The sequence below is a fragment of the Sciurus carolinensis genome, chromosome 8 (genome assembly GCF_902686445.1).
Source record: "Sciurus carolinensis chromosome 8, mSciCar1.2, whole genome shotgun sequence".
Taxonomy (NCBI): domain Eukaryota; kingdom Metazoa; phylum Chordata; class Mammalia; order Rodentia; family Sciuridae; genus Sciurus; species Sciurus carolinensis.
The window spans coordinates 145,689,192-145,717,175 of NC_062220.1; the positions used below are offsets into that span (position 1 = coordinate 145,689,192).

The 27,984-nt window shown below is 55.3% G+C and overlaps 1 protein-coding gene across 1 annotated transcript; it reads right to left on the bottom strand.

The window, feature by feature from the left end:
- Positions 1-145: 145 nt before the first annotated feature.
- On the bottom strand, positions 146-27,984 carry Ccdc63 (coiled-coil domain containing 63). Its single transcript, XM_047561028.1, has 11 exons — positions 27,827-27,984; positions 27,273-27,430; positions 24,980-25,169; positions 19,326-19,445; positions 15,032-15,213; positions 12,919-13,100; positions 10,876-11,096; positions 8,172-8,246; positions 5,541-5,733; positions 2,707-2,907; positions 146-408 (listed from the first exon to the last, which is right to left on the bottom strand). Exons 1-11 carry the CDS (start codon positions 27,833-27,835, stop codon positions 290-292), a joined length of 1,650 nt encoding a protein of 549 aa, XP_047416984.1. The 5' UTR covers positions 27,836-27,984; the 3' UTR covers positions 146-289.

Genomic DNA, 27,984 nt, shown 5'->3' on the forward strand with positions numbered 1-27,984 from the left:
GCCACAGACAGGGACACAGAGCCACAGACAGGGACACAGAGTCACAGACACGGACACAGAGTCACAGACAAGGACACAGAGCCACAGATATGGACTCTTGGGCCCTCACTGGGCTGACCCTCAGGGCCTCCTGCCCTGTGGCCCTCAGTCCCGCCCTCTCTCCACCACCGTCCCGGGGCTCAGCACCCTCCCCGGTCTGAGAACGAGGCAGCGCCGCGGTTGGGAACAAAACCTTTATTCTCTGGTTTGCACCGCGGTGGCCCCGCCCCGGCCGTGACTCCGCCCTGGCCTAGCTGGCCGGCCGCTTCACCATGCTGTCCGAGTGGACGTCCCGCTGGCGCGTGTCCTTGTGGGTGTAAGTTTCCAGCACCAGCTGCCGCAGGCTGCCGTGGTCCAGCGGATGCTCCACTGTGCAGAGGGGACACGTGAGCCAGCCAGGTCCCTCCACGGGCTTCCCTCCAGGGACAGTGTGGCCCTGTCCTGCTCATGGTCACCCTAGCAGGATGCCCAAGCATGGCCAGTCCCCCTATCACTTGGGGAGTGGGGCGTGAAAATCCTCAAGCTCAGGAGGGGGGTGGGCAGAGGTGACTCCCAGAGAGGTCCAGGCGGTCACTGCTTTTCCTCCCAGTTAAGAACGTAAAGGTGTTTGGCTTAATATCAAGGAGACAAGGCTGTCATGTGCAGTTGTTCAGGATGTGCACTGCTTGAAGAGGAGAGGGTGAATGGACGGGCTGAAGTTCAACCCCTATCCGACTGTCAGGTCGTTTCTACCCCAGGGTCCTTTCCCAGATTAACCTGCCCAGAAGTGGTGCCCCGTCTAATTCATACCCCTGGTGCAGAGAGGCTTGTGGGTGGGGAGAAGCCCTGTGCATCCACACTCCCTCGGACAGAGATGGCCTCATCTGTAAGTTCCTGGCCTCTGAGGATTGGGCTTCCCGTCGCCGTGCCCCACGCCAGGAACGAAGGGCTCAGGAAGTTGTGCTGAGCGGGTGGCGCCTGGCCTGCTCCGCCCCTGCTGAGCTTGGCTGCCTCAGTGTGTGTGTGCGTGTGTGCGCATGTGTGTGCGCACACGTGTGGGAGTGTGTGTGTGTGTGTGCGTGCATGTGTGCCTGTGCATGTGTGTGCAGTTAGCCACACATGTATGTGGTGTGCCTCTGAAATCCCAGCAGTGCTGGGGGCTGAGTTCGAGGCTGGACCCCGCAGCTCGGTGAGGCCCTCAGTCATGCGGAGGTGATTTTTTGAGGAAGATGGGCTCAGGACACACATACTGCTGTGCAACTTACTGGCTTTTTCTTTAGGACTGAATGTTACCAAGGGATCTTCCCACATCCGCTTGTGTTGGCCCCTGGTGTTCTTTTTAGCGGCTGCATAGTACTCCCCAGAGTTGTGCGCATGAATAAGTCCTAACGTATCTAACCAGGCCCGCAGGGGTGGGCTTCACTTGTTTCTGGTTTGGGGGGCAGTGAACATCCTTCCACTTCGTCTCTGACCCAGGAGAATGGACCCTGGGTCCATTCCCAAACGTGTTGCAAACCTGCCCTCCAACGGCAAGTGGGGTCGATTCGTGTCCCTGGGTGGGGAGATGGCCGGCTCTGCTGTGAGGGGCGGGTCCTGCACCGAGGTCTCGGGAGCGCGTAGGACCGAGGCATGGATGCCCCGAAGCCACGGTTAAAAGTCTCACTCCCAACATGAGCCAACCTGAGGCTATTCCGTCACCAGGGGAGGGACTAAGTGGGGGAGGGACCACGGAGGGGAGGGACCAAGGAAGGGCGGGACCAAGGAGGGGAGGGACCATGAAGGGGCGGGACCACGGAGGGGAGGGACCGTGGAGGGGAGGGACCGTGGAGGGGAGGGACCGTGGAGGGGTGGGACCAAGGAGGGGAGGGACCATGAAGGGGCGGGACCACGGAGGGGAGGGACCGTGGAGGGGAGGGACCACGGAGGGGAGGGACCGTGGAGGGGTGGGACCAAGGAGGGGAGGGACCACGGAGGGGAGGGACCAGGCGGGGAGGGACCGTGGAGGGGAGGGACCACGGAGGGGAGGGACCAGGCGGGGAGGGACCGTGGAGGGGAGGGACCATGGAGGGGAGGGGCCACCGAGGGGAGGGACCGTGGAGGGGAGGGACCATGGAGGGGAGGGACCACGGAGGGGAGGGACCACGGAGGGGAGGGACCAGGCGGGGAGGGACCGTGGAGGGGAGGGACCATGGAGGGGCGGGGCCACCGAGGGGAGGGACCACGGAGGGGAGGGACCATGGAGGGGAGGGGCCACCGAGGGGAAGGACCGTGGAGGGGAGGGACCGTGGAGGGGAGGGACCGTGGAGGGGAGGGGCCACCGAGGGGAGGGACCGTGGGGGGAGGGACCATGGAGGGGAGGGACCATGGAGGGGCGGGGCCACCGAGGGGAGGGACCACGGAGGGCGTCCCTGGAGCGGAAGGGTGGGGGAGCGAGGCCATGGCAGACCAAGACCCCAGGCCGTGAGCGCCCTGCTCACCAAACTCGCCTGTGTTTAAGGTTCGTTTTAAAGGATCACAAGGTACTTGTGACTTTTGAAAATATCCAAGAGCACTGAACTCGGAGACCTGTGGCCGCGTCCTCCAGAGGCACAGGAGGACAGTCCCCAGAAAGCCACCTGGAGTGCACCCAGGGGAGAGCGGGGCACTGCAGACCTCCAGGCACCGGCCACTCCGAGGGCGGGCACTCACCGTCGTCCAGCTTGTCCCCGAAGGGGTCGGTCCCCAGCAAGGGTGGGGTGACCTTGACGGGTTCTGGGAGCTTCACGAGGGCAGAGCCGCCCCAGAAGGGGTTGACGAAGGGCAGGGGCATCTCGGTGTCCGCGTCCACCTCCTGCATCCGCCTGTAGGACTCCAGCAGCAGCAGATCGCTGGCCTTCTTCTCGATGAGGGCTGGAAGACAGCAGGCCCGGGCGGTGGCTGCAGGGCACCCGTCCTCGCCCGGCCGGAGCGCCAGGGAGGGAGCGGGAGCATGGGCACCCGCCTGAGCCCCCAGGACCCGGCGCGCCCTCGGGAGAGGCCAAGCAGAAGCTTTGACTCGTGAGGTAGAGGGACGAACGGCCGTGCCCGGACACACAGGCATGCAGATCTGGGGACGAAGCATCCTGACGGCGCTAGGGGAGGGTGGGAAAGGAGGGCTGAGACACCCCGGTCACAGTAAAGATTGGGAACTGGGCTCGGGGACAGCCCAGCCCTAAACACTTGTCTTTTCCCCGATCTGCACTCTGTGCTGGCTGCTGGGCCCTGGCTCATCTGTTCCTTCTGCCTGGGATGCTGTTCCCTACAGCCCTCCCTGAGCGACCTGCCTGGAGTCTGAAGAGTTCCAGGGAGCTGCCCCTCTCTCCACGTGCAGGGAGGACACAGCCGGGGACCAGGGGGAAGTGCCTTCTCCAAACTCAGAAACTACTGGATTTGGAGCACTTAAAAAATAGCACACCCTCCAAACTGTTACCGTTCTACCTGAAAACCGGAGACCAGAAATATTTGCAACTGAACTTTGCTATCAGCGACTCAGAGACCTCGGAGGCTCAGGTAGAGAAAGCGTCCCCTACTTGGAGACAAATGGGAAATGTCAAATCTCAGGACTGCCAGGAGCGGAGGCGACAGGGCAGCTTCCGAGGGGGGCAGTGCAGGGGGGCCTCATGGCAGAAAGGACACAGGCTGAGGTCTGAGAATGAGGAGGAACTGGCCCGTGGACCAGTCTCCCAGGAAGAGTCAGTGCAAAGGCCCTGGGGCAGAACTGAGGTGTGCTGGTGAGGTGGAACAGATGGACGGACGTGGCTGGAGGTGAATGGGAGAGGGGAGGAGAAACACACGCAGGAGCCCAGTGACAAAGAATCCGGAGGCTGTGTACAGAAGGGGGTTCACAGAGCATACCCAGGCCTCTCTCCTTGGTCAGTATCTGGGAACTTGGATATCAAGAAAGTCCCTAGGCCAGGACCTGGTCAGAGTGGCCCCCTGGACTGTGCGTGCATGGGGTGGGTCCTGTGGTTTCTGAACTTTCCTCGACCAGAACCTGGTCACTGAGACCGAGTGCGACCATGAGTACCGCTGATGGCTGGGCCGCGAAGCCGCCCAACCCACCACCAGCCAGAATGGATGCAGACTCTCAGGGTCAACTCCAGGAACAGCACAGCTGTTCACTCCACGTTGACCCCATCTGGCTGGGAGCACCCCCCAGCTCAGGGCCCTGCCCAGAAAGGTGGGCAACAGCCTCCAGGCGTCTGCCACACCAGGTGCCGTTCTGAGCATGTCATTTCCTCCTTTCCAGCCAGCAGGCCTTTCGTTTCTTTTTCTTGCCTTATCGCGTGGGCTCGGGCCCCTTCACCACACTGAACAGGTGCAGAGCATGTAGAAGCCCTTGCTTTGCTCCTGACCTTAGAAGAAAGGTACTCAGTTTTCCACCATTAGGTATAAGGTTAGCTGTGGGGTTTTTTTGAGTGTGCATTTCTTTATCACGTTAAGAAAGTTCCCTTCTAGCTCTACCTTGTTGGGAGTGTTTATCAGGAAGGGATATTGTATTTTACTAAGTGCTCTTTTCTGCATCTATTGCAATGTGCCTGAAGTTTTTCCTCAAAGAACTATCCATTTATTTGGTCCGCCAAACAACTCTGTGAAGCAGTTGCAGGGTTTAACCCCACGTTTTTGTTTTTTAAGATTTAGGAATGGAAGCACAGAGACGTTCAAAAACTTGCCCAGAAGAATATGAGAAAGCAACAATAAATGTTGGTGAGGATGTGGGGTAAAGGTACTCTCATACATGGCTGGTGGGACTGCAGATTGGTGCAAATACTCGAAAAGCAGTGTGGAGATTCCTCAGAAAACTTGGAATGGAACCACCATTTGACCCAGCTCTCCCACTCCTCGGTTTATACCCAAAGGACTTAAAATCAGCATGCTACAGTGATGCAGCCACATCGATGTTCACAGCAGCTCAATTCACAATAGCTAAACTACAGAGCCAACCTTCAACAGATGAATGGATAAATAAAATGTACATGTACACAATGGAATATTACTCAGTCTTAAAGAATGAAATGATGGCATTTACCAGTAAATGAAGGACTATATATGCTAAATGAAATAAGCCAATCCCCCCAAAAAAACCAGGCTGATAGTTTTCTCTGGTGCGTGAATGCTAACTCCCAATGGTGGGGAGAATGGAAGTTCATGGGAGGGGATGGGGATGGGAAAGACAGTGGGATGAACTATTTCACTGTCCTGGGCACATATGTGACACAGACCAGTGGACGCATATCACATTCAACAAGGACAGGAAGTCCTACTCCAGGTGTGTGTGGACATCAAAAGACACTCCACCGTCGCGTGCAACTAAAAAGAACAGCCACAACCAAGAGCTCTCAAAACCCTCAGCCCGTCACATGGCTGGTCAGCCCACAACCAGGACGTGAGCCCACCGGCCGGCTCTGGCGCTGGGAGCCTCACCACCAGGCTGGCCACCTCTGGAGCCCGGTCACGGCCAGCCCCTGAAAGCCCGCAGAGCCCGAGGCCCCAGCGCCACTCACAGAAATACTGGGACAGGTTGGCGTCCGTGACTTTCCCGGTCTCCCCCAGCCGCACCAGGATCTTGGTGGCGTCGCAGTGGATCCTCTTAAACAGCCCCTCCACCGCGCCCTTGAGTTGCTCCAGCGTCTGGCTGAGCTCGCGGTTTTTCTCCTCAAACTTGTTGGCCTCCTCCGTGGTCCTCCTCAGCTTCTCCTGTGGGCGACACCAGGCCCGGGGTCAGCCCGCCGCCACCCTCTTGGGCCGGGATCCCCGAACCACAGGGCCTCGGCCCCCTGAGGGCGCAAGACCTTGACACGTAAAAAGGGAACAGGAAGCACCAGGGTGCGGGGCTCAGGGCAGTGCATCCCACCCCGCAGGTGCTCGGTGCTCCCCGGAGGCGCAGCCGGGCGCAGAGCCTTGCGGGGTCCGCACACCACCGAGGACCGCACTCCGCCTGGGAACGCGTGCCCGTGCGAGTTCCGGGGCCCACCCAGACCTGCGGGATCGGGCGGAGGCACGGTGACGTTCAAGACCCTCTGCGAGCCCCGTGTGCCTCAGCCTGGGTGACACGGGTGTCACCTGGGAGCTCTATATTTACAGCCTGAGCTCCACCCTCTGGGTCGGACTCCACTGGCGCCAGTTGCGACCCGAGCAAAGCAGGGAAGCCCCCAGGGACCTGCGGCTGGAAATGAGTCACCGAGTCCCATCCCCCTCCCACTACCCCTCTCCCTCCCCGAGTCCTGGGCGGCCGCGCAGACCGGGCCGAGAGAAGCACCTGGAGAGCCTGCCAGCCAGGAGAGCCAGAGCCACCGGGACCCCCAGGTGCACGAGATGCCGGGCACTAAAGGAAGGTCACGTGATCGACCACAAAGGCAGCCCGGCGGAGGAGGCTGCCCGCATCCAGGTCCGATCACCGCCCCCATTCATCTTCCCCGCGCCCAGGTTTCAGGGGAGTACCGAGCTCGGGGAAGAAGAGGGACCTTCCTCCAGCCTGCCCGCTGGAACTTATCCCAGGACCTGATCTTTGGTCACCAGGTGAGGGGCATTTAGGTTTTCAGCCTACACAAAACAACAAAAGTGACAGCTACTGTTTCCAGCTTTCTGCACCAAGAGGGTATTAACGATCTTCACGGCAGGGGGAGCAGCAGGTAGGATGATTCCCCCCATTTTACAGATGAGAAACCTGAGGCTCAGAGAGGTTGAGTCACTATTCCCAGGTCACGCAGCTAGGAAGTAACTGAGTCTACCCAGGATCCCAGCGGGGGAGTGGACTCACCCCTTCTCCCCAAGAAACAGAAGCTGGTGAAATGGAGAAATAGGACGACCTGTGAGCCTATTGCTATTAAGACGAATTCTCCCCCTTAGACATCTGCTCTTGAAAAGAAGTCCCCAAGGTCATGCTGAAGCCTAAGGAACAAAGGGCTAATGCAGGGACCTCAGGCAGAGAGGGTCTCGGGCAGCCTCTCCTGGGCCTTCTAAACTCCCAGTACAGAGCAATGCCTGCCTCCACCCCAAAGAAGAGTCTGGGCTCTGGGTGGCCCCAAGCGTGGATGTGGGAGCAGAGGCAAGTGTTCTGGTGGGGTTATTTTGGGGGGTCTCCTAAGACCTGGACCCTGCCTGGGGGTCTGCAGTGCCCTCTTCCCAGCACCTGGAGCCTCGGCTGAGCCCAAGCGCCTCTGTGGGCAGCACGTGCTCTGCTGCCCTCCAGTGGCCAGTTGGAGGATGGCACCTTCATCCCTGTGGACCAGGGACCCTGACACAGGCCACAGAGGAGTCATGGGGGACACCCCAGGAGAGCAGGTCCTGGGCCAGGGACTACTCGATAAAAAGAGGACTTTGGTTAGGCCCTCGGAGAAGTTAAGTTACATTCCAAACCTGTCTGCAGCATGGACGGTCAGTGAAATGCAAATACAGAAATCATTTGGCCAAGACGTCTGGAAAGTAACTTTTAAGCTGGTTGACTCAGGGAGCAAGACCCCCACACACCCTTTATGCTTGTTTACTCCCGGGCTTCTCCCTTCCTGGAACGTGTTTGTGATGGCTGGACCTGTGGAAGCCGTGATGGAACCACAAGGCACATTGAGGATGTCAGCCACACACCAAGAACGGCGAACTAGAAAGCTAGGAGGAGCCTGGGCCGTGGACGACACGGTGACGGTGCCATGCCGGCCCTGAAGTGCCACTTCGCAAATCAGCTTCTATCTTGCTTAGGCCACCGTTGTCCTGGGTCCCTGTCATTAGCTGCCAAGAACAACTCGAAGGTCATAAAGCATCCCAGCTCCTCAAGGTCGGTCAAGTGCTTTTACCTCTGTGAACCTCAGTTTCCTCCTCTGTAAGATGGAGAGATCAACAGCATCCACTTCCAAGCACTGAGTCCAGTGCCGGGCACGAAGTACCTGCTCAAGAAACCCTTGTGCCTGCTGTGATTGGTCAAGGCCAGCGTGCAGCCAGGACAAGGGGGAACAAAGGAAAAGGCTGCAGTGGAGATCTGTCTGGACTGAGCCTCTGGGACCAAGTACAGTCCTGGACGCCACCCTCGGCAACGGGACGCCTTCGGAATGGCTCCAGGTTCCAACTGATGGGCCGCCTGACTGACAGACAGCAGAGGCCCCACGTCCCCGGTACCCCCCCACCCCCGCCACCCCGCTCACCTCCAGATGCCTCAGGACAGAGCGGCTGTCGTCATTCGAGGACTGCTGCTGGGATCTCAAGAGGGTGATCTCGTCCTGTCCCGGGAGAGAGTGGGACCATGAGGGAAAGTGGGGCTCCCCGCCCCCACCACACCTCAAAACCAGCCTGAGCCTCCAGGGGCCCATGAGGTGTTTTAATTTTATTTTTTTTAACCCAGGGGCCTGACCACTGAGCTGCATCCCCAGCCCTTTTCCTTTTTTATTTTGACCCAGGGTCTCACTAAGTTGCTTAGAGCCTTGCTGAGTTGCTGAGGCTGGTCTTTGAACTTGGGATCCTCCTGCCTCAGCCTCCGGAGTCCCTGAGGTTACAGGTGTGCCCCACCGTGCCTGGCCCGGTCAGGATTTAAATGATCAGTACAAGAGTCCCAGAACCTCGGAGCCCCTCCTGGGCTGGGGAGGTTCTCTCTGGGGTTTCGTAATGAAGGGTAGAATGATGACCGGGAGGGTGCGTCCTTTCTGGAGAATCGTCTAAGGAGACAGTCACCAGCATCTTCTGCAATGGTGGGGGCCCTCTACCTACAGTAATACTGACTGTGGTCACACATGTGGGTGTTGGAGTGTGGCTAGTGCCACTGAGGAACTGGTTTTTCAATTTTATTTAATTGCAGTGAACTTAAAATTAAACAGTTACACATGGCTAGTGGCTACTGCATTGGTCTGCGCAGCTCTGGAGCAAAAGTTCTCAGAATCTAGAAAGAATTCCCTGGAGGCTTGTGAAAAGGCAGATCACTGGTTCTGAGTTTCTGAATCCAAGAATGTGCATTTCTAACAAGTTCCCATCTTCAAAAACCACTGGGAAACCAGGCACTGTGGTGTAGGCCTGTGATCCTGGTGACTTGGGAGGCTGAAGCAGGAGGATTACAAGTTGGAGGCCAGCCTGGGCAGTTTAGCAAGACTAAAATAAAATAAAAAGGGCGGGGGATGTGACTCGGTGGTGGAGTGCCCTGGGTGCAATCCCAGTACAAACACAAAACAAAACAGAACAAAACAAAACAAAAAAATCGCCACTGGGCTAGCACGGGTCCCAACCCTACAAGCAACTCCGCCCCCAGAAATCTTGTCTCACAGAGAGGGGACGTATGCTGGGACGCCCAAGGTCAGTCCTGTTCAGGAACATTTCCTGGAGAGACCAGAGTATCCAACTGGCGTCCTCACGTCCCTTTTTCTAGGGCTTGTCCTTGTCCCGCTGGATCTAGAAAGATGCGCCCTCCCGCAGAGAGAGAAACCCCCCCCCTCGCCCGGCCGCTGTCCCTCCGCCCGCCGACCCCTGCCATGCGGCACGTGGCCACCAGGGGGCAGTGGCGACGCGCCGAACCCGCGTCGCCCGCGGGGCTTGGGCGAGCGACCTCTGCTGAACTGCTTTGGACGTCCCAGCTCACCGGGCTGCTCCGTTTAATATGAGCTCCATCACAACACGGTTGGCATTTTTGCAGGACCAAAGGGTGAATGGGAACGGGAGGTCCATCCTTAGACCTTCGTTTATCGTCCCTTTTAAAACACTGAGCTGGGTTTACCCCTGAGGCCGCCTGGCCGAATCACCGCTGGGCCCTTTGGTGCTGGACAATTCTTGTCTCTTGCTCCTTACTCAGCGCTTCCCTGGCGACCGCCAGTACTGGTTATTTCGCTGTTTCTTATTTGTTGCCTGACATGGTTCTGACTTACCCCCTACGCAAAGATATCCATGAAGTCACAAGTGTGCTCATTAAAACCAACTTTCCCGATGCTCGTTAAAATCATCTGTCACTAGGAAGCTTAAATGTCGTCACCCATGTTAGAGGTGTGAGCTGTTTGCACCCGGCTGGAGCACGCACCCTGCGTTTGGGACATACTGCGGAGCAGAGGGTGCTGCTTTGGCCACATCATCAGAGGACAGAGGCCTCTGTGGAAGGAGTAATGAATTCCCAGAGGTGGTGACATTTGTGCACATCTGTGCAGGGACTGCACTGATGAGCAAAATGTCATCAGAAGAGGGCAAGGGGGCCACAGGAGGGACGCATTAGAGGAGGGACAGCCGGGACCTGCTGCAGCAGACCCTGGTGGTGGCAATGAACCTGAGCCTGCAGGGCCAAATTTGGACAGGACCAGAGTGTGGCACTGAGGGATTTAGACTTGATTTGGTGCAGACAGTTCCAAGGGATGTTTGTTTATGTTCTGGGGAGTAAGTAACCAGGGGAGCCAATTAAGTTTGGGAAATTATGCCTTCCACAAAGGTAAACAGGGTTTTTTTTTTTTTTTCCCTGCAGGACTTGTCAGAGCCTTTACCATGCTCAGGTCTGTTGGGTCTCTCCAAGACAAGAGTTACACATCCTTCCTCAGTTCTCTGAAGCCGTGGTCTAACAAGGGTCAGGAAACTTAAAGCAAAGAGCCAGGGCCAGAGGGTCAATACTTTACACTTTGCATCTCTCTGGATTAGAAAATGTGCCATGGGTTATAAATGTCACTACTTAAGCCAGAGGGACCTGAACATGTTGAATGGACACATCATTTGAACAACCACTGCCAGTTTCAGGGAAGTTAAATTGTAGGGGGGATGCAGGGGCTCACAGCAACGTTTGCTAAGTGGGTGTGATTTCAAGGCCCTTTTTACTGTCATGTGTGGAACATCCTGGGAGCCTGCTCTGTGAGCAGGTGGTCCCAGGCCTGGGCAAGCGAGCACGGTCCCCACCTGGATCCTCTGGGTCTTCTTCTGCATCATCTCCATGTCGTTGTTGAGCTCCGTGACGTAAGTGAACCGAGCAAAGTTCTTCTCCTCCTTGGTCAGAAACTCCTCAATGAGCCTGTTCAGGTTCCCGTCCTCCACCAGCTTCTTCAGACGGAGGTGGGCCACCTCGTAGCTCTCGAAACTCTCTCCTTTGCTCTTCGTCCCATGCTTTTTTGTCTTGAGAGCTAGAGCAGACAGACACGGTGACAGTGAGTGTAAAAGAGAAGCCGATGTGCTCCCAGCCGGGCAGATAGCACGTGCTCAACGGCATGGTTACCCGGTCCTGGGGAAGGGGCTGGGTTTTTCCAACAGATGGGTCAGAAGCTCCAGTGTTGTCCATTCCACAAATACCTAATTCACATTTATTAGTGCCAGACACCAGGCCAGGCTCTGCTGGTACCAAATCCCTGCCCCAAGGAGCTCTGCGTGGAGGAATCAGACAAAGAGGGGAAAGAAAAGATATTCAAGTAAACAGAAGAAGAAACCCGCTTATTGCCATTGCGGCTGGAAGAAGACATGTCAGGTGCTGAGACGGGGGTCCTGCATTAGGTGGGTAGCCAGGGAAGGCCTCTCTGTAGAGGTGACACTTGGGCAGAATGAAGGTCAAGGCAGTGTCCAAGGAAGGCTGGGGCTAGAGGATTCTTAGGAGGACCCAGAGCTTGGCGAGTTCAAGGAATGAGCATCTTCAAGGAGGTTCTCCTCTGGACCTCGTTCTCAGTAGCCTGGAAACTACAAAAGCCCTGACTATCCTGAACCCAGTCTTTTCTGTCTGATTTGGCCTCCACATAGCAATCAGAGGCTCTCTCTAGATCTTTCTGGGCACATCAGGCCATGTGACATTGTGGCTCTCCGTGGCCCTGGGGGTCTTGCTGAAGTTTCTCAGCATCATTTATGATCTGGTCTCCTCCAAGAGGACTGGAGGCAGGGAGAGGAGAAGGGGGACCGGAGTCAAAGGACCGAGGGGGTTGGCAGGGAGCGGGACCTGCCGCCCGATCGCCGGTGTGGGGTGCGGTTGCCTGCTGGGGTCCGGAGCTGGGCCTTAGACTGAGGGAGGGGAGGCAGACACATCTGGGATGGGGTCCTGGGCCTGCCACTCACAGTGCTGTGGACCTTGGGGGTTCGTGACGATGCCACTTCTTGTGTGGTCACGTGACACTCACACATGCCACGCACCTAGGAGTGACGCCTGGGCAAGCTGGTGGCTTCATAGCTGATGGGATGACTGGAGGTGGACAGTGTGCACGGGTAGGGGAACGTGGACGGTGACTGCATGGGGGGGTGACAGGTGGGATGACCCAGATGCAAAGGTGAAGATGCTCGGTGGCTCTTGTTACTTTGGAGAAAGACACGGGGCTCCTCAGAAACTCCTGGCAACCGTCCCCATGATAAGCAGGGACAGGCAGAAGCAGCGGAAGGCTGGATCTAGGGGCCAGGGTGCAGCCCAGCGCCGAAGACAGTGAAAACCAACGTGGCCGTGGCCGTGTGGGCTCTCGGCAGGTCAGCCAGCAGGCCTCCCTCCCCACCAGGTCCTGCCGGGGAGGGTGATCGGCTCCCTGCACTTGCCCTAAATGGTAAGGAGGGCTCACTGGCCCGCGCTGCCCCCGCCTGTCCCCTGGAAGCCTGCAGCGTGCCGTGTGCTGGGCACAGGGAGCCTACTGCCGGCCCCCAGGGACAGAGCCTGCGTGGTTCCCCGCCAGGCAGACGCAGGGCTCAGGCGCTCTGCGTGGCCAGCTGGGAAGCACGCACCTGGGCCTCCACCCCTCGTGCCTCTGCCCCCGGTTGGTTTTCACTGTGACACATCACAGCCATGACTGTGTGACTCTGCTGAGTCCCTGGGGTCCCCTCAGCGAGTGGGCAGAGCCAGCGTGGTCACGGACACCGTGTGGGACGGCTTCTCTTACAAAGGCACTCACGGTCCACCAGAAACTCGAACCTAACCAGGCATCTCGTATTCGGCGACTCCACCACGGGGAGACCCGAGCATAGAGCGCCAGCGCCAGGCTGTACCTTCTTCCTTTCGGGCCTGCTCCTCGAACTCCGTGCGGTCGTTCAGCTTGATGAGCAGGAAGGACTTGAGCTTGGACTCATGGGCGTAGAGCCGCTCCAGCTCGCGGATCTCCAGGTTGTACTGAGAGGTGTCCTTTTGCTGGCGGTCCTTCATGGCGGCCACACGCGCCATGGCCTCCAGCCTGCGAGGGGCGCACAGGTTGATGTCTGCGCCTCCTCCCTTCTCCTCCCCTCTCTCTGCCAGCCCAGGGACTTCCTGCCTGGCCAGGAGCCACCAGGTCTCTGAATGAGCCAGGTTCCTAGGAGTGTAGAACAGCCGACCCACTCAACAGCTGGAGCTGCAAGCATGAGGTCGTGCCCCAGGAAGTGGTTTTTGTCCTATTGTCATCTTCTGTCTCATCATTATCATCACTACCAGCACCATCACCACCACCACCATCTTCATCACCACGATCACCACCACCATCACCACCATCATCATCATCATCACCATCATCACCATCACCACCATCACCACCATCATCATCACCATCACCACCATCATCATCACCACCACCATCACCATCACCATCACCACCATCACCACCATCATCATCACCATCACCATCACCACCATCATCACCACCATCACCACCATCACCACCACCATCATCACCATCACCACCACCATCACCATCATCACCATCACCACCACCATCGCCACCATCACCATCACCATCGCCACCATCATCACCATCACCATCATCACCACCACCATCATCACCATCACCATCACCATCGCCACCATCACCACCACCACCACCATCACCATCACCATCACCACCATCACCATCACCATTGCCACCATCACCATCACCATTGCCACCATCGCCACCATCATCATCACCATCGCCACCATCACCACCATCACCACCACCATCCTCACCATCACCACCATCATCACCATCACCACCATCACCACCATGGCATAATTACCACCATCACCACCAACACAATCACTGCCACCACCACTAACACCACCATGACATAATCACCACCACCATTATCACCACCATCACCTCCATCACCATCATCACCATCACCACCATCATCATCACCATCACCACCATCACCACCACCATCATCACCATCACCATCACCTCCATCACCACCATCACCATCACCACCACCATCACCACCATCACCACCATCACCATCACCACCATCACCATTACCACCATGACATCATCACCATCACCTTCATCACCTCCATCACCATCACCACCATCACCACCACCATCATCACCATCACCATCACCTCCATCACCACCATCACCACCATCATCATCACCATCACCACCATCACCACCACCATCATCACCATCACCATCACCTCCATCACCATCATCACCATCACCACCATCATCATCACCATCACCACCATCACCATCACCTCCATCACCACCATCACCATCACCACCACCATCACCACCATCACCATCACCACAATCACCATTACCACCATAACATCATCACCATGACATCATCACCATCACCTTCATCACCTCCATCACCATCATCACCATCACCTCCATTACCACCATCACCATCACCTACATCACCTCCATCACCATCACCTCCATCACCATCACCACCATCACCACTTGTCAACCTCTGTGTCCCAGGCACTCCCTCACTCCTGTGTCTTACCGACTATGTCTTTCCCACCTAAAGAGATCCTACAACAATGTGAAGGGATGGAGTGAAGATTCAAGTCCAGACACATCTGGCCCTAAAACCTGTTCTCTGCACAGCCCAACTACAGGCCACGAACGATGTGCGCTGAGAAAGTCCCTCCGGACTGAGGCGGGGCGCCTGGTGGGAATGGTATGGAACAGAGGTCTGAGTATCAACTCCAGCACCCCCGCCACTGACCTGGACTTCAGGTAAGCATTTTAGCATCTCGAAGCCTCCTTGTCCTGTCTGTAAATGGGGACAGTAACTCTTAGGGCAGCTGGAGGGCACCTGCCTCTGCTGGGCACACAGCCAGTGCTCAGAGTGGTTGGATTCATGGCTTACGGTTCCCCACACACCGAGTGGGAAGCGGGCGGCCCTGGGCATCTCCCCAGCACACCTCTGCACGTAGGCCTGAGAGGACTGCTCGATGGCCAAGTTCATGGTCTTCTTCTGCATCAGCAGGCGCTGGTGGAGCTGCTGGTAGACGTGGTCGTAAGCGGCCTTCTCAAACCGCAGGTCCTCAATCTCCTTCCGGAGCTTAGCGTTGTTGGTCAGCATCTTATCAAAGTGGACGGTGACCTGTTGGGAGGGCTGTGTTTCAAGACAGGGCTCCTTTCTGGGCTGTAAGTCGAGCGTCCCAAAGGCAGGCAGAGGTTAGAAGGTCCCCCACGTTGCCTCACATCCCAGGCCACCCAACCACCATTGGAGCCTGGGTGACGGTGGAGTGGGCCACCAGCTGGCTCAGTGGCCTTTGCTGGGTTCTTTTCTCTGGATTTCAAATTCCTCAATGACTTTTAGACCTGATTTCCAGTTTTCGGTCATGACATGGCAGACAGGAACACGTTAAATGACAGCAGTAGAAATAACGGGCCAAGCCGGGTGTGGTGGGGCACGCCTGCGATCCCAGTAACCCGGGAGGCTGAGGCAGGAGGATCGCAAGTTTGAGGCCAGAATCAGCACCTTAGCAGGACCCTGTCTCATAAAACAAAAACAAATGGCAGCAAAATAAAAAAGGAAGTAACTGGCCAAATCCAAAAGCTAGAACTTTCTACAGGCAGCAGTTTTGGACTCTTGACAAATTGACAGCGGGAAACAAAGAGCTTCTCAAACTCAGCACCCCTGGTTCTTCGGGCGAGATGATTCTCTGTGGCAGGGGCTGTGCTGTGCTTCTTGGCTTGTTCAATATCACTCCTGCCCGCCCCCAATTCAGCTGTGACAAGCCAGAGTGTGTCCCTGAGAAGGCAATGGCCTTTTGTGGGCAAAATCATCCCTGATTAAGAGTCACTGTTTTAGATTAAAGGAACTTAAAAGAACCTAACAATCATGTGTACTTTGATGGAACCAACCTTTCAAAGACATTTTTGATTCCACCAGAGAAATTTTAATAAGGCCGGGGTGCTGGGTCACGTGAAGGAAGTGCTCACTTTGTGGGACGTGATGCTGGCGTTGCAATCATGAAAAAGCACGTTTAATTGTAAGAGATGACACTGGAGAAATCAGGACTGAGACACCGGATACCTGCAACCAACGCACTTGGAAACACCGCAGGCAAAGAGCGGGGAAGCGATGAAGGCAAAGCGCCAGCGACCCCAGATCAAGTGATCCGTGCGTGGGCGGGCGTTCCTTAGTGTAGTACCTCCATTTTTTGTACCTCTTAATAAATTTTCTTAGTTTTTTTTTAAAAGTTAAAAAAAAAATGATGTGGGTTATGCTATGGAAATATAGGTTGGTGCAGGCCCATGGGAAACTTTATGGAAGTTCCTAAGAAATTAAAAATATGGGGCTGGGGCTGGTAGCACTCGCCTGGCACACGTGAGGCCCTGGGTCTGATCCTCAGCCCCACAGAGAAATAAAATAAAGGTATTATGTCCACCTACACCTAAAAGAATAAAATAAAATAATTACCCTATGACCCTCTTCTGGTGTGAACCCAGAGGAAATGTGATTGGCAGCCGTTGCGGACAGCAGCGTTCACAGTCGCTGAGATACAGCAACACCGAGTGTTCCCTGGCCGGCGAAGGATCAAGAAACTCACACGCACACGCGTGCACACACACACACACACGCACACACGCTTGATCGTTATTCAGCCTTAAAGGTCCTACCAATTGCCACGGCAGGGTGGATCACGCTCAGGGGACTAAGCCAGACACGGAAAGACAAATACCGCGTCTGCCTTACATGTAGGGCCGACTAGAGACTCAGGTCCACAGAGATAGAGTAAAGCAGCGGTTCCGGGGCATGGCGGGGGCTCAGGTTAGGGGACGGGAGGGCAGATGTGTCGGAGGAGCCCTGATCACTCCGAGGACGACAGGTAGTAAAATCCAACTAACTGTGTCTGGAGTCCCCGCGAAGCCCGTAGCCTGTAGCTGCTCTTGCCACAGAAATACGTGTCCCTGTGTGACGTGAGGGGTGTGTTCACTCCCTTCACGGCAGTCACCATTTTACTCTCCACGTGTATCCCAGAACATCACCAACTATGCCTTAAATATACATGATAAAACTTATTTTAAAAAAATAACTCATGTATACAAGAAGAAAAATTTGAGTTTTTTTTTTTTAAACGATGTGAGCTGGGCATGGTGGCGCACGCCTAATCCCAGCGACTCTGGAGGCTGAGGCAGGAGGATTGTAAGTTCAAAGCCAGCCTCAACAACTCAGAGAGGCCCGAAGCAACTTAGTGAAACCCTGTCTTGAAATAAAAACTATGAAGGGCTGGGGCGAATTTCTCCATGGACACGGAAAAGAAACAACTACCGAAAAGATTCGGGGCAGAAAGGGCTTGATCCCATCAGAGTTTTGAGAGACGTTAGGTTTCTACAGGGTCAAGGCCACAAGATTTAAGGGAGTCCCTGCCGCCAAGTGTCCACAGGCCATCTCCACAAGCCGGAGCGGGAGCGCCTCCTTAAACTTGAGACCCAGGACTCGCGGTTTCCCTGTGTTCTCGCTCCACTCTACCTGCTGGCCCTCACTCCAGGACCTGCCGGCCACCGGGAGGGCTCTCAGGCTCTCTGAGTGGGTGGAGGAGATTTCAGGGTCACGGGTACCCTGGGATCCTGGGTCACCTTTGGAGATGGCCCCTAATCCACGAAAATGCACCACCAGACTGTGAGGTGTGAGGGGAAGAGGGAACGCAACAGGGGACTAGCCACAGCCGTCACCGGGGGAGGAAAGAATCACGAGTGTTCCAGGAACGAGTGGATACCGCAGAGTAAGATCCGCGGGCGAGTTCTTAGAAGGAACCGCTCTGTGGAAATGGACGCGAGAAGCACAGGGATTGGAATAGACCTGCAGAGACAGAGCCCCGCTGACGTCTCCTCCAGTCACGCACTTGCCCATCGGTTCATCTGATCGATCAGGGAGGCTGCACCTCTCGGACACCAATGCTCTCAGGTGTGACCAGAGGGACCCTCCGCCTTTCTGGGGTTGCTGACCGCAGTGCCCGTGCCTGACCTAAGCCCTGGAGGCTCCGAGGTGCCATCTCTGCAGGGGATCTGGGAATCTATGTTTTAGATGGCTGAGCATTAAAAAGCCTTCCCGTCCTCGGGCTGCTTCCTGGGGAGATGTGAGCAGCTCTCCAGAGCGACTGGATAAAGCCTGGTGGCCGGGGTTTGGGGGAGGCCTAGAGTCTTGAGCAGGGAGGCAAGGACCAGCCTCCCTCCAAACCAAGGACGCAGGAGCTGCAGCATCACAAGCCCAGCTGGCCTGTGAACAGACCTGCCCAGCATTTCTCTGCTTTCTTGATTCTCTGGGGGAACCACCTGTCCCCACTCTCAGTTCACATAGTTTAGATGGCACTGTCACCAATCTCTGCTGACACTCTCAGGGAGAGAGAGCCATCCGAGAGGAGTCACATGACTCAGGTCCCTGTATTCCATTCCTCTGACCACAGTGATTGGCGGGGTGGGGGATGGTGGGAGGGCGGCATAGGACTGAGTTGGTTCAGTGGGAACCCCCACCCCACAGGCATATTAAACACTTAGGAAACAGATGCTCCCTTTCTGCGGGCGTTTGCTCATGTCAGGGGCTTCCCAAGAATGAAGGTTGCCCTGGGGAGAGATGGACAGAGAAGATGTCCAAAGGGCATGTTTGGAGCACCTGCATCCAGCCATGCCTGAAGGCCCTGCTTCTACCTCTGAATTTTTCAGTTGTGGGACCAATGCTTTCGCTTTTGTCATTGTTCTCTGGGGGTTTTGTTTGTTTATTTAAGTCAGTTAGCCATTTAGAGAATCCCACTTAACACAAAAGGCATTGTGAATAGCGGGTGATCAGAAAACATCACTTTTCTGGCAATCAGGTAATGCATGTCTGGGCCTAATAGCTCACGGGATGACATCATTCAACAGGACCACAACGGGTCACGGTCTCTGACAGAAGCACCAGCTCACTGCCACGCAGGAGGGCTAATTCTGCTTGCTGAGGGGTGATTGAGCTGCTTCTGGAAACCAAGCAGGGACCACAGGGTAGGTGGGGGCTGGGGTGGGGGACAGCAGCATGTGCTAAGGTAGACGGGACAGAGTGCAGAGCAGCGGATGGCAGATTCGAGAATGCTTCCTGGCCTGTGTGCCCACCATTAGTTCACCACCTCCTGAGTCCACCAAGGGAACGGGCGTGGTCTGCTAATGGCTCACAGGACGTCCTTCTTTACCCTGAGCAAAGGGGGCGGGGAGCAGAGGGGACACCTTACATACAAGATTCAAACGGCTTTCCAGAATGCGGATCTGTCTCTGCAGTTTCCGTGGGTTATTGGCCTCCTGCATTTTTGTGAAGATCTGTTTTTGGTTTGTGATTTTGTTCTCCATATGAACAATCTGCAAGGGAGAGAGAGAGAGTGAGAAAGAGAAAGAGAGAGAGAGAGAGCCCAACTCTGTTCACATCTGTAGAGGTACAAATTCTACAGTGTACTCATTGGAGTGGGCAAAAGCAAGGACTGCGATAGTCTTTGTTGTCATGTAAATTAAATCTTATCTCTTGAATGTCTGCTGACTTCAACTTAATCTTAGTCAGTTTGGGGTAAAATGAAGCAGTTTAGAGTTTGGGATCTCACCTGTGCATGTGAATTTCACTCACCTGTGGATATAAAGTCTGACCCCCCTAAGCCATGATCTCTAGCCCAAATGACCGTCCCCCAAGGGGCCGTCTGTAACCTTGCAAAGGTGTTACTTGACCCTTGCAAAATAAGGGTACTGTGGGCATTTAATGGGTTGGTCACAAAATGTCGCACATACTGTGACATGTGAGACAGCATCGGGCATTCAAGATGTGTCTCCCGTCCCCAGGGACTTCCCAGCACCATCTGGACACAACAGCAGTGACAAACCTTTTATCCTCTTCTGCACCTCTGATGGAACTGAGTTTTTGTTTTTGCAAGAATGAGAGGAGGAGGATTTATTCAAGGATGGAACAGAGCTTCAGCAGGGCGAGAGGGGGTCTATAGCAGGATGCCCTGAACGGTCTTTTCTATGTAAATACATGGACGTGGTGCATCCAGGAACAAAGTGACTGTTTACATCAAGAGAAGGTGGGCTGGAATTTACTATTTTAGAACTCATTTCACCAGCAGCACCCAGGTTGTGGTGCGCGGGAGAAGAATCAGTCTGCAGTTGGGCTGTAGAATCTTTGGTGAGTCTACATAGCTAGACACCCCTCTGACTACATCTTTCAGACCAGGGGTATGAAGACTGCAGCCCTCAGCCAGATCCAACCCACTGTTTGTACTTATTAATAAAGTTTTATTGGGACACAGCCTCGCCCATTCACTTAGGTATTGTTTAAGGCAGGTGCCTTCAGGCTACGTGGGCAGAGTGAAGTAGTTTCAAAAGAGACCATGTGGCTTACAAAGCCTAAATATTTACTGTTTGGTCCTTTACAAAATGAGTTTCCTGGCCCTGTTCCAGATATATCACACGAGAACATTCACATATGGAATTACATTTAATTGTAGTGGAAATAGCTTTTATTTCTTCTTTACATTATAATTAGGATATCATGTTGATTTAAAAGTAAGCATAACTTCATATCATCTATGAATTATAACGAAGTGTTTATTTGTAGCTGAAAAGGGGTATCAGCGAAAGATGTTGAATGAAAGAAACCGGACATAAAGACATACTTTGAAAGTGGTCATTTACAGGCAGTTCCATGTGCAGGCAGAATAAACCCATGATGCTGGAGGTTGGGATAGGGGTTCCTTGCGGGTAGTTAGTGGAAGGGGACCAAGGAGCTTTCTGGGCTCTGGAATGATCTCTCCTGGTACTGGTGAGGGTTGCAGGGATATATACCTACGTGAACATTTATCAGGCTATACCCATAAGATACGTGACCTTGACTGTGTGCAATTAACTCAGTAGAGGGACAGAGGAAGGGAGGCCAAAAGAAAGGGAAAGAACCAGGTACGGGAGCAGCAGGTAAAAAGACCCACTATCCTAAAGGGATCCGCACCGGTCTTCTATTTGAGAGTCCCCTTCCGGCTGGAGAGTTCGGTATTCACAGATTCAGTCCCTGCCTGGAAGCTGAGGCAGGGCCCCAGTTTTAGAGAGGTCAAGTTCCTTGACGAAGTTGGAGAAAGCCATTTCGGTAGAGGGGATGTTGCTCCAAACACTGGGGGGAGAAGTGGAGACAGCCCCTACCCTAGAAAAGGAAGCAGAGAAGGTAGACAAACCCTCCCAGAAACTTCTAGAAAGGGGGAATGTGGATGGTCACCTGGAATCCCAGGAATGTTATGTTTTGTGATTTGCTTGGTTTTCAGGTTATTTGAAGGAGGGAAGAGAGGGACCCCTTGGAGAAAGAGAGGGTGGGTGGAGGCAAGGGCGCAGATGTTCCAAGGCAAGGTCTCCAGGGTACCAGGGGCTGGGGAGACCTTGCCCGGGAGACCTGGTCCTGCAGAAGGGCAGGGGACACCTCCTCCTCTGAAGTGCACACACGTGGCCCAGGGTGGAGGGACACGGGGAGACACAGGAAGGCCTGGCTGCCACAATCTTGACATCACACAATCAACACAGAGGCCACCTCTGTCCTGGGGACTTCTTTTTAAGCAAAAACAAACAAACAAATGCACTGTGGTGTCCTGGACGGACTCCTGGGACATTAAAAGGACATGAATGGAAAACCCAGTGAAATCCCAATAAAGATGGTAGTCCAGTTCACAGTCATGTGCCAAGGTGAATTTCTTGGTCCTGACGAGTGTCCAAAAGTAACCTAAGATGATCCCCTTCTTAGCGCAGCAGTGTGAAGGGCCTGTGGAAGCCTCTGTCTTAGCTTTGTAACTTTTCTGCGTATTTAGAATTATTCCAAAATACAAAGTCTACTTAAAAAATAATAGATAAATAAATACCCTTTGATTCAAGCCTCTTGGTTAGATACTATGTTACTTGCAGCCCAAAGCTTGCCTAACACCATCCACTTTCCCTGTTAGGATAATGGACTGACTCTGGTTTCAGATAAGTGAAACTCACCCCACCACAGCTGGCAGAAAAGAATTTACATGTCTCTCTCTACCCTTCAGGCCCAGAGTCCCTCAGGCCCAAATGCCACCTGGTCACTGTCCCTTAAACCTCACTCCATAGCTGCCATCTCCACCCTCTGCCGGCAGTGAGCATAGCCGGCTGCAGAGTAGGGGCTTAGTCCACACGGGGGCAAGCTCCCCCTTCTCCACTCGTCCTTCAGCCCCACCGAGAAGCAGCAGCTTGAGCAAAGTCCCAGGAGACCCAGGCCAGCCTGCCAATGTCCTCTGAAGAAGAGCACCCCTGGAGACTGCGAGGACCAGGTCCTAACTGTAACAGGGGCACTTCCTCTTCTGAGGTTTGGGCTGCGACTAAGAGGTGAGGCATTCCGGGGAGACCCTGGGCGTAAAGGCAGCAGGGCAACGAAGGGGACACTACACTTAAGCACCCTGGTGTGTTCCTGTTTGTCTAGTGGTGGCGGCTGGGATTCACCTGGGAGGACGGGCGGAAGCTCAGCTCTTGTTCTGGGCTTCAGGGGTCCTAGGTGAAGGAGGCCTTGGTGCCTCAGTGAGAGAGAAGCTTGTCATCCACACTGAGTCTGCCTCTGGCTGGGGGTCACAGGCCCCTGAGCCACGCCTGGGCTGCTGAATCCTGGGAGCAGTTGTGCCCGGGGTACTGTGCCAGCACCCCTGAGTTTCAAGGCCCTTCATTGATCCCCACATCTTCACGAAGTCTCTGTAGCACAGTCCCTGCTGTTACCATGGGACACAGAAAGAAAAATCTATGCCTGCAGTTGCAAGCTATGGCCAGGTGGCTGGCATAAAATAGTAACATGAGCCAAGTAAGACACAACGGAGAGTGCAGCGGTGCACACCTGTAATCCCCGCCTCTCAGGAGGCCGAGGCAGGAGGATCGCAAGTTGAAGGCCAGCCTCAGCAACTTAACCAGACCCTAAGCAACTTAGACCCTGTCTCAAATTAAAAGGGCTGGGGATGTGGCTCAGTGGTAGACACCCCTGGGTTCAAACCCCGCCCCAAATAAAACAGGTTGGCCGAGTGCTGTAGTGTGCATCTGGAATGTTTTCCCAAGACCCATGTGCAAAGGCCTGTTCCCCAGGGAGGTGCCGTTAGGAGGCTGTGCCACCTGAAGAGGACCCAGCCCCTTCCTCTCCCTCTTGTGGCTCACAGGTGTGCTGTTCAGGTGTGGGGGGCACCAGAAGGCACTCTGGAGCTGCCCAGCCTGGGGCAAAACGTAGCCCAGAGATTTTGCACCGGGCAGTGAGCGCCAAGATCTGTAGAGGATCCCACACTAGGCTGTCCTCGCTGAGGGTTTATCAAGACCCACATCCCCGTCCCTCTGGTTTCCTGCCTCTCTCACTCACCCATTCCTGCCTAGTAACACCTGTTCCCGTGCCAGGCAGGAGAACGCGGTCAGCAGGACAGGGGGTCCCTGCCCTCGGAGACTTACAATCCAGCCTGGCAGTGAGGCTGGAGGGCGAAGCCTCAGGAGAGGGGACAGGCTCAGTCAGGCCATCGACAGGAAATAGCGTTTGAGCTGGGACCTCAGGGATGAAGAGGAGCTCACCAAGCAGGGGGAACAGCCCAGGAAGAGGCCTCACAGGAAGGACGGCACTGTGGGTTCAAAGGCCAGGAGGACGGAACACCCAGGAGCGGGAGGGAGGGTCACAGGGCAGCAAGGCCGTGCCCACGAGAGCATGTGGCCTTCAGGGAAAGGACAGTAGAAGGCCACGGCAGAGTCTGAGGCAGAGGCAAGATGGAATGGATTTCGGGTTCACTCGGCCGGTGGATGTGCACCGAGAACCTGCCGTGTGCCCGACACTGCCCAGGGCGGAGGTGGCAGGCATGGGGACCAAGAGGACACAGCCTCCTGGAGCAGCGGATCCGGAGACGGACGGAAGCCCCGCTGCCTCCGGGCGGAATGGCCACCCTGAGAAGAGCTAGGAAGGAGCCGTGGGTGCCGTGGATGAGGGTGGGGGCCATGCCGCCCCTGGGTGGACTCCCAGCTCCGCTCCACGCAGAGGCTGACCCGCGAGGATCACAGTGGGGTCCTCCCTTCCTCTGGCTGCCTCCCACTCTCCAGGGCCACACCACACGCCCCCGTTGCTGTCCTACAGATTCTCACTGTAAACGGCCCCTCCCGCGACCTGACTCCACGCCAGCTGCCGAGGGAGCTACCTGCTCCTGGACAGCAGCCTGACTGGGAGAAGGAGCTATGCACACTGGAGACAGGACACAAAACAGCTCCCCCAAAAAAGTCACATAAAAGTTGAGACCTGAAGGACAATCAGGGTGGTGACAGGGAGCATGTGCAAAGGCCCTGAGGTGAGCCAGAAAGGTGGGCAGGGGCTGAACCACGCAGGGCCCTATAATGCCTATCAGGGACAAGATCATTAATGCCACCCAGTAAATCTTAGCTCTCTGCCTTTGGATGCATGGGAGGGTTGCACTTCCTGGACCCCCGTGTGGATGGGTAGAGTCACAGGACTCTCCTGAGCCAACAAGTCATAGCAGACGTGACATGGGAGTTCAAGGGCCAGCGTGAGCCCTCCAGAACTCTCCTTTTCCCTGGCGTAATATCTGGCAGTGTTCTGGATGGACTCCATTCTGCCCCTGGCCACCCATGGCAGATCTGCATCATGAACCAGGAAGAGGCCTTCCTTGTTCTAAGGCTGGAGGCTGGGGAAGGGGTGGCGGTCACTGCCCCTGGCTGATGTGCCACGGACTGCAGCGCCCTGGGGAGCCCGGGAAGCAATGGGACTGAGCGCAGACCCTGGGAGCCCCGCGGGCACACAGGTGGCGGCATTCCGGGAAGCCAAGGGGGAGGACAGCCAGGTCTGCCTAGGGTGTCCTGGGGATGCCCGCTGCTTCCCCTGGAGGCCGCACCTTCTCGTCCAGCTCCGCCAGCAGCCCCTTCATGGACTTGATCAGGCCCTCGTAGTCCTCCTTGGCCTGCAACAGGAAACGCAGCTCCATGTAGTTTTTCTGATTCAGATCCAAGTTCCTGGAGGACTTCAGGAGACCCAGAACCAGGGCGATCTCATTCTGCTCTGCTTGGAGGGCCTGGATTTCCTTGCTGTTGGGAAAGCAGCCTGCAGTTAACCCGGAACCTCAGAAATTACCTCCAAGGAATATTCCAGGCACCTGAACCCTGAAAGGAGCCTGGCAGATGTCCTCCCACCTTGGGGACTGAGATCTGGGCCTAGCACCCCGACTGCCTGAGACCCAGTTTCTCTCCTGGGAAGGTTAGTGATGCACTAAACTGACGTGGGTCTTTCTTCTGTCCACTCTGGAGCAGAGCTGGTGGGGGCTGTGCAGCTGAACAACAGGAAAGGGCACAGAGGCCAAGTTTCTGGCAGAGTTTGGGTCCCTGGCTCCTGCTGCTGGTGTGCTTTGGGGACCCGATGCCTCAGTGTCTTTTGGAAGCTTGGAGAAATGCAGAACCTCAGGCCCCAACCTGGGACCTAGTGGATCAGAAGCTCCTCCAGTGTTCCGCAGGCTCACTGAAGCAGGGCTCTAGAACGCTAAAGAATGTTCTAGAGTAGAGGTTAGCAAACCTCCTTCTACAAAAGGCCAGAGAGTACATATTTAGGCTTTGTGAGCCATGGGGTCCCCTCTTGAAACCTCAGAATCCTCGCAGCAGAGCCAAAAAGTGGCCTCAGGCAATGCATAATCTAATAGGCATGACTGCGGGTCAAAAAAGAATCCTATTTTCTGTTTCATTTAATCAGTTGAAACTTCAATAGCCACACAGGGTTAGGGACCCTCGCACCGAGTCTTCTCAACTTGCAACTGGACTTTTCTCCTCTTCTTCAGCCTCTCCAGGAAGTGGGTCTTTGTAAAGGTGGAGAGAAAAGAGAGACGGCTGCACCTGATTAGGCGTTCGGTGGGGCGATTAAAGCCAAAGGAAGGTTTGTTGTAGGCAGCACTTGGACAGTAAGGGAGGGAGACACCCCTAGATTTAAGGGGTGCTCACCCTGAGGGTAGTTTAAGGGAGGGGTGGGCACATGGAAAAAGTGCCCCAGGGACCTCTCCTCAGTTCCGCTTCTATTGATAGGCTTCACTGTAAAGAACCTACACTCTGCCCCTTCAGTTCCACCAAAGTGAAACTGGACCCAGTGGGCCCACGTAGAGACACGCCAGGAAGGGGGCATCTCTCGATGCCCACCAGGCGTTGGCTGGGAGTCAGATGGCCAGGCCAGGATGTGCAGGTCACGGACAGCACCACCCTGGGGGATGCCAACAAAACACCACAGATTCCTTATTTATTACACTTTTCTAGGAGACACTTTTTCTTGTTCTAATAAAATCCCTACGTAATGACCATCTTTCCAACAGATGGCAGTAAAGTGTCTTGGGAAAGGATGTCTCTTAAAAATTCCCAGGGCCGACCCATATGGACTAGCCCTGGCCTTTATGAAGTGAATCCACGGGAATCTAAAGAACCATCCCCTGAACTTGATGCATCACCCCACACGAAGACTGTCTAACAGTAAGCTTTTTCTAAACTTTATGGAGGTAGCTAAGACATTAAATCCCCTTGGAAGGGATCTAAGAATTCCTGTTTCACACTTTGTTGATTCAACTCCAGGGAACACCTTTCTGTTACCCAAAGAAATATATACATCATTATTTCTAGGGTAACCCACTTTCACAGGTTCCATCATGAAGTTCCCAGGACGCACACATCGCAAAAGCCAGCGGAATCCGCGGGCCCAACAACCAGATTCCTCGTCCAGGGCAGGAGCGACCACGCCCACTTCTCCTCCTCTGGCCCCGCCCCACCCACCACAGCTGATTGGACCAGGCGTAGACACCTGACCCAAGCTGAGCCAATCACAGCCCCCCTCCCCTGGGAATCTGGGACTGATCAAGACTCGGCCCTGAGTCACTGGCTGACTCCAGAGTTGGGGGCAGTCATTTTGTTCCAGCAGAGGCTGAAATTCAGAGAGCGGACAGGAGCCATAGGTGGAGAGAAAGAGGCCCCAGAAATCCTCACTCAGGGACCTCCCCGAGCTGTGGGTGGCCGGCTCCCCGGTTCCCGACACCCCTGGATGCTGACAACCATGGCTTCGAGGATTTCTCTTGCAAGTGGAGCCTTTCCATGAGGACAGGGTTCCTGAGAAGGTGAGCCCGTGAAGCCCACCCCACTGTCCTCCGAAGCCCCGCCGTCACTTACTGCTGGCTGGAGATCTTCTGCTGGCTGACGAAGTTGAAGGACTTGCGACTTTCCACCATCTTGCGGAACTGCTGCCTCAGCTTCCGAAGCTCGACCTCCGCCAGCTGCTCCTTGACCTTCTCTGAAGGTTCTGAGTTTTTTCTCCTGTGCTTCTTCAACTGGTTGAGATGGGGCAGAGAGCAAGGGGTTAGGTGACCAGAGAAGCCCGCCCTTGGGCTCAAGGGCTGATGGCTGCCTGGACAGGGCTGGAAGGGGAAGGCCACCCGGGACGATGGCGAGTGCTTGTCTGCTTCATGGAAACCCTGCCCTGGGCTGCCAGGGTGGACAGACGGCTCCTTCCCATATCACATACTCAAGAGGTGCCTTACTATGTTGGGAAGAGGGTGTTCTTTGGGGACTCTGGGTTCAAGTCCTGGCTTTGCCACCTTTTGTGACCTGGGGAGAGTCACTGGGTGCCTCTGAGCTTCCAGCCTCCCATCTAAAAAAATGGCAAGAGCTAATTCTTGTGAAGTGGACAGCAGAGTGCCCGACTCCCCAGGAGCATGGTTACCTACCACCGGCATTGTGAAGGACTCGAACTTTCCTCTGCTCAGACACTGGGAGGTCGAAGCCAGTGAGCACACCTCTCTGTCTCAGCAATGTCCTGTCCACGGGGGCAAAAGGCAGAGACCGTGTAAGCCACCCTGCTGGAGGTGCAGGACTGAGTGACACC

Excerpts from the sequence above, each read along its gene's own strand:
- Ccdc63 (XM_047561028.1), bottom strand. Across the intron at positions 25,170-27,272 it reads CAGAAGATCTCCAGCCAGCA|CAAGGAAATCCAGGCCCTCC; the intron begins GTAAGTGACGGC and ends CTTTCCCAACAG. Across the intron at positions 15,214-19,325 it reads TGGAAAGCCGTTTGAATCTT|GTCACCGTCCACTTTGATAA; the intron begins GTATGTAAGGTG and ends CCCTCCCAACAG.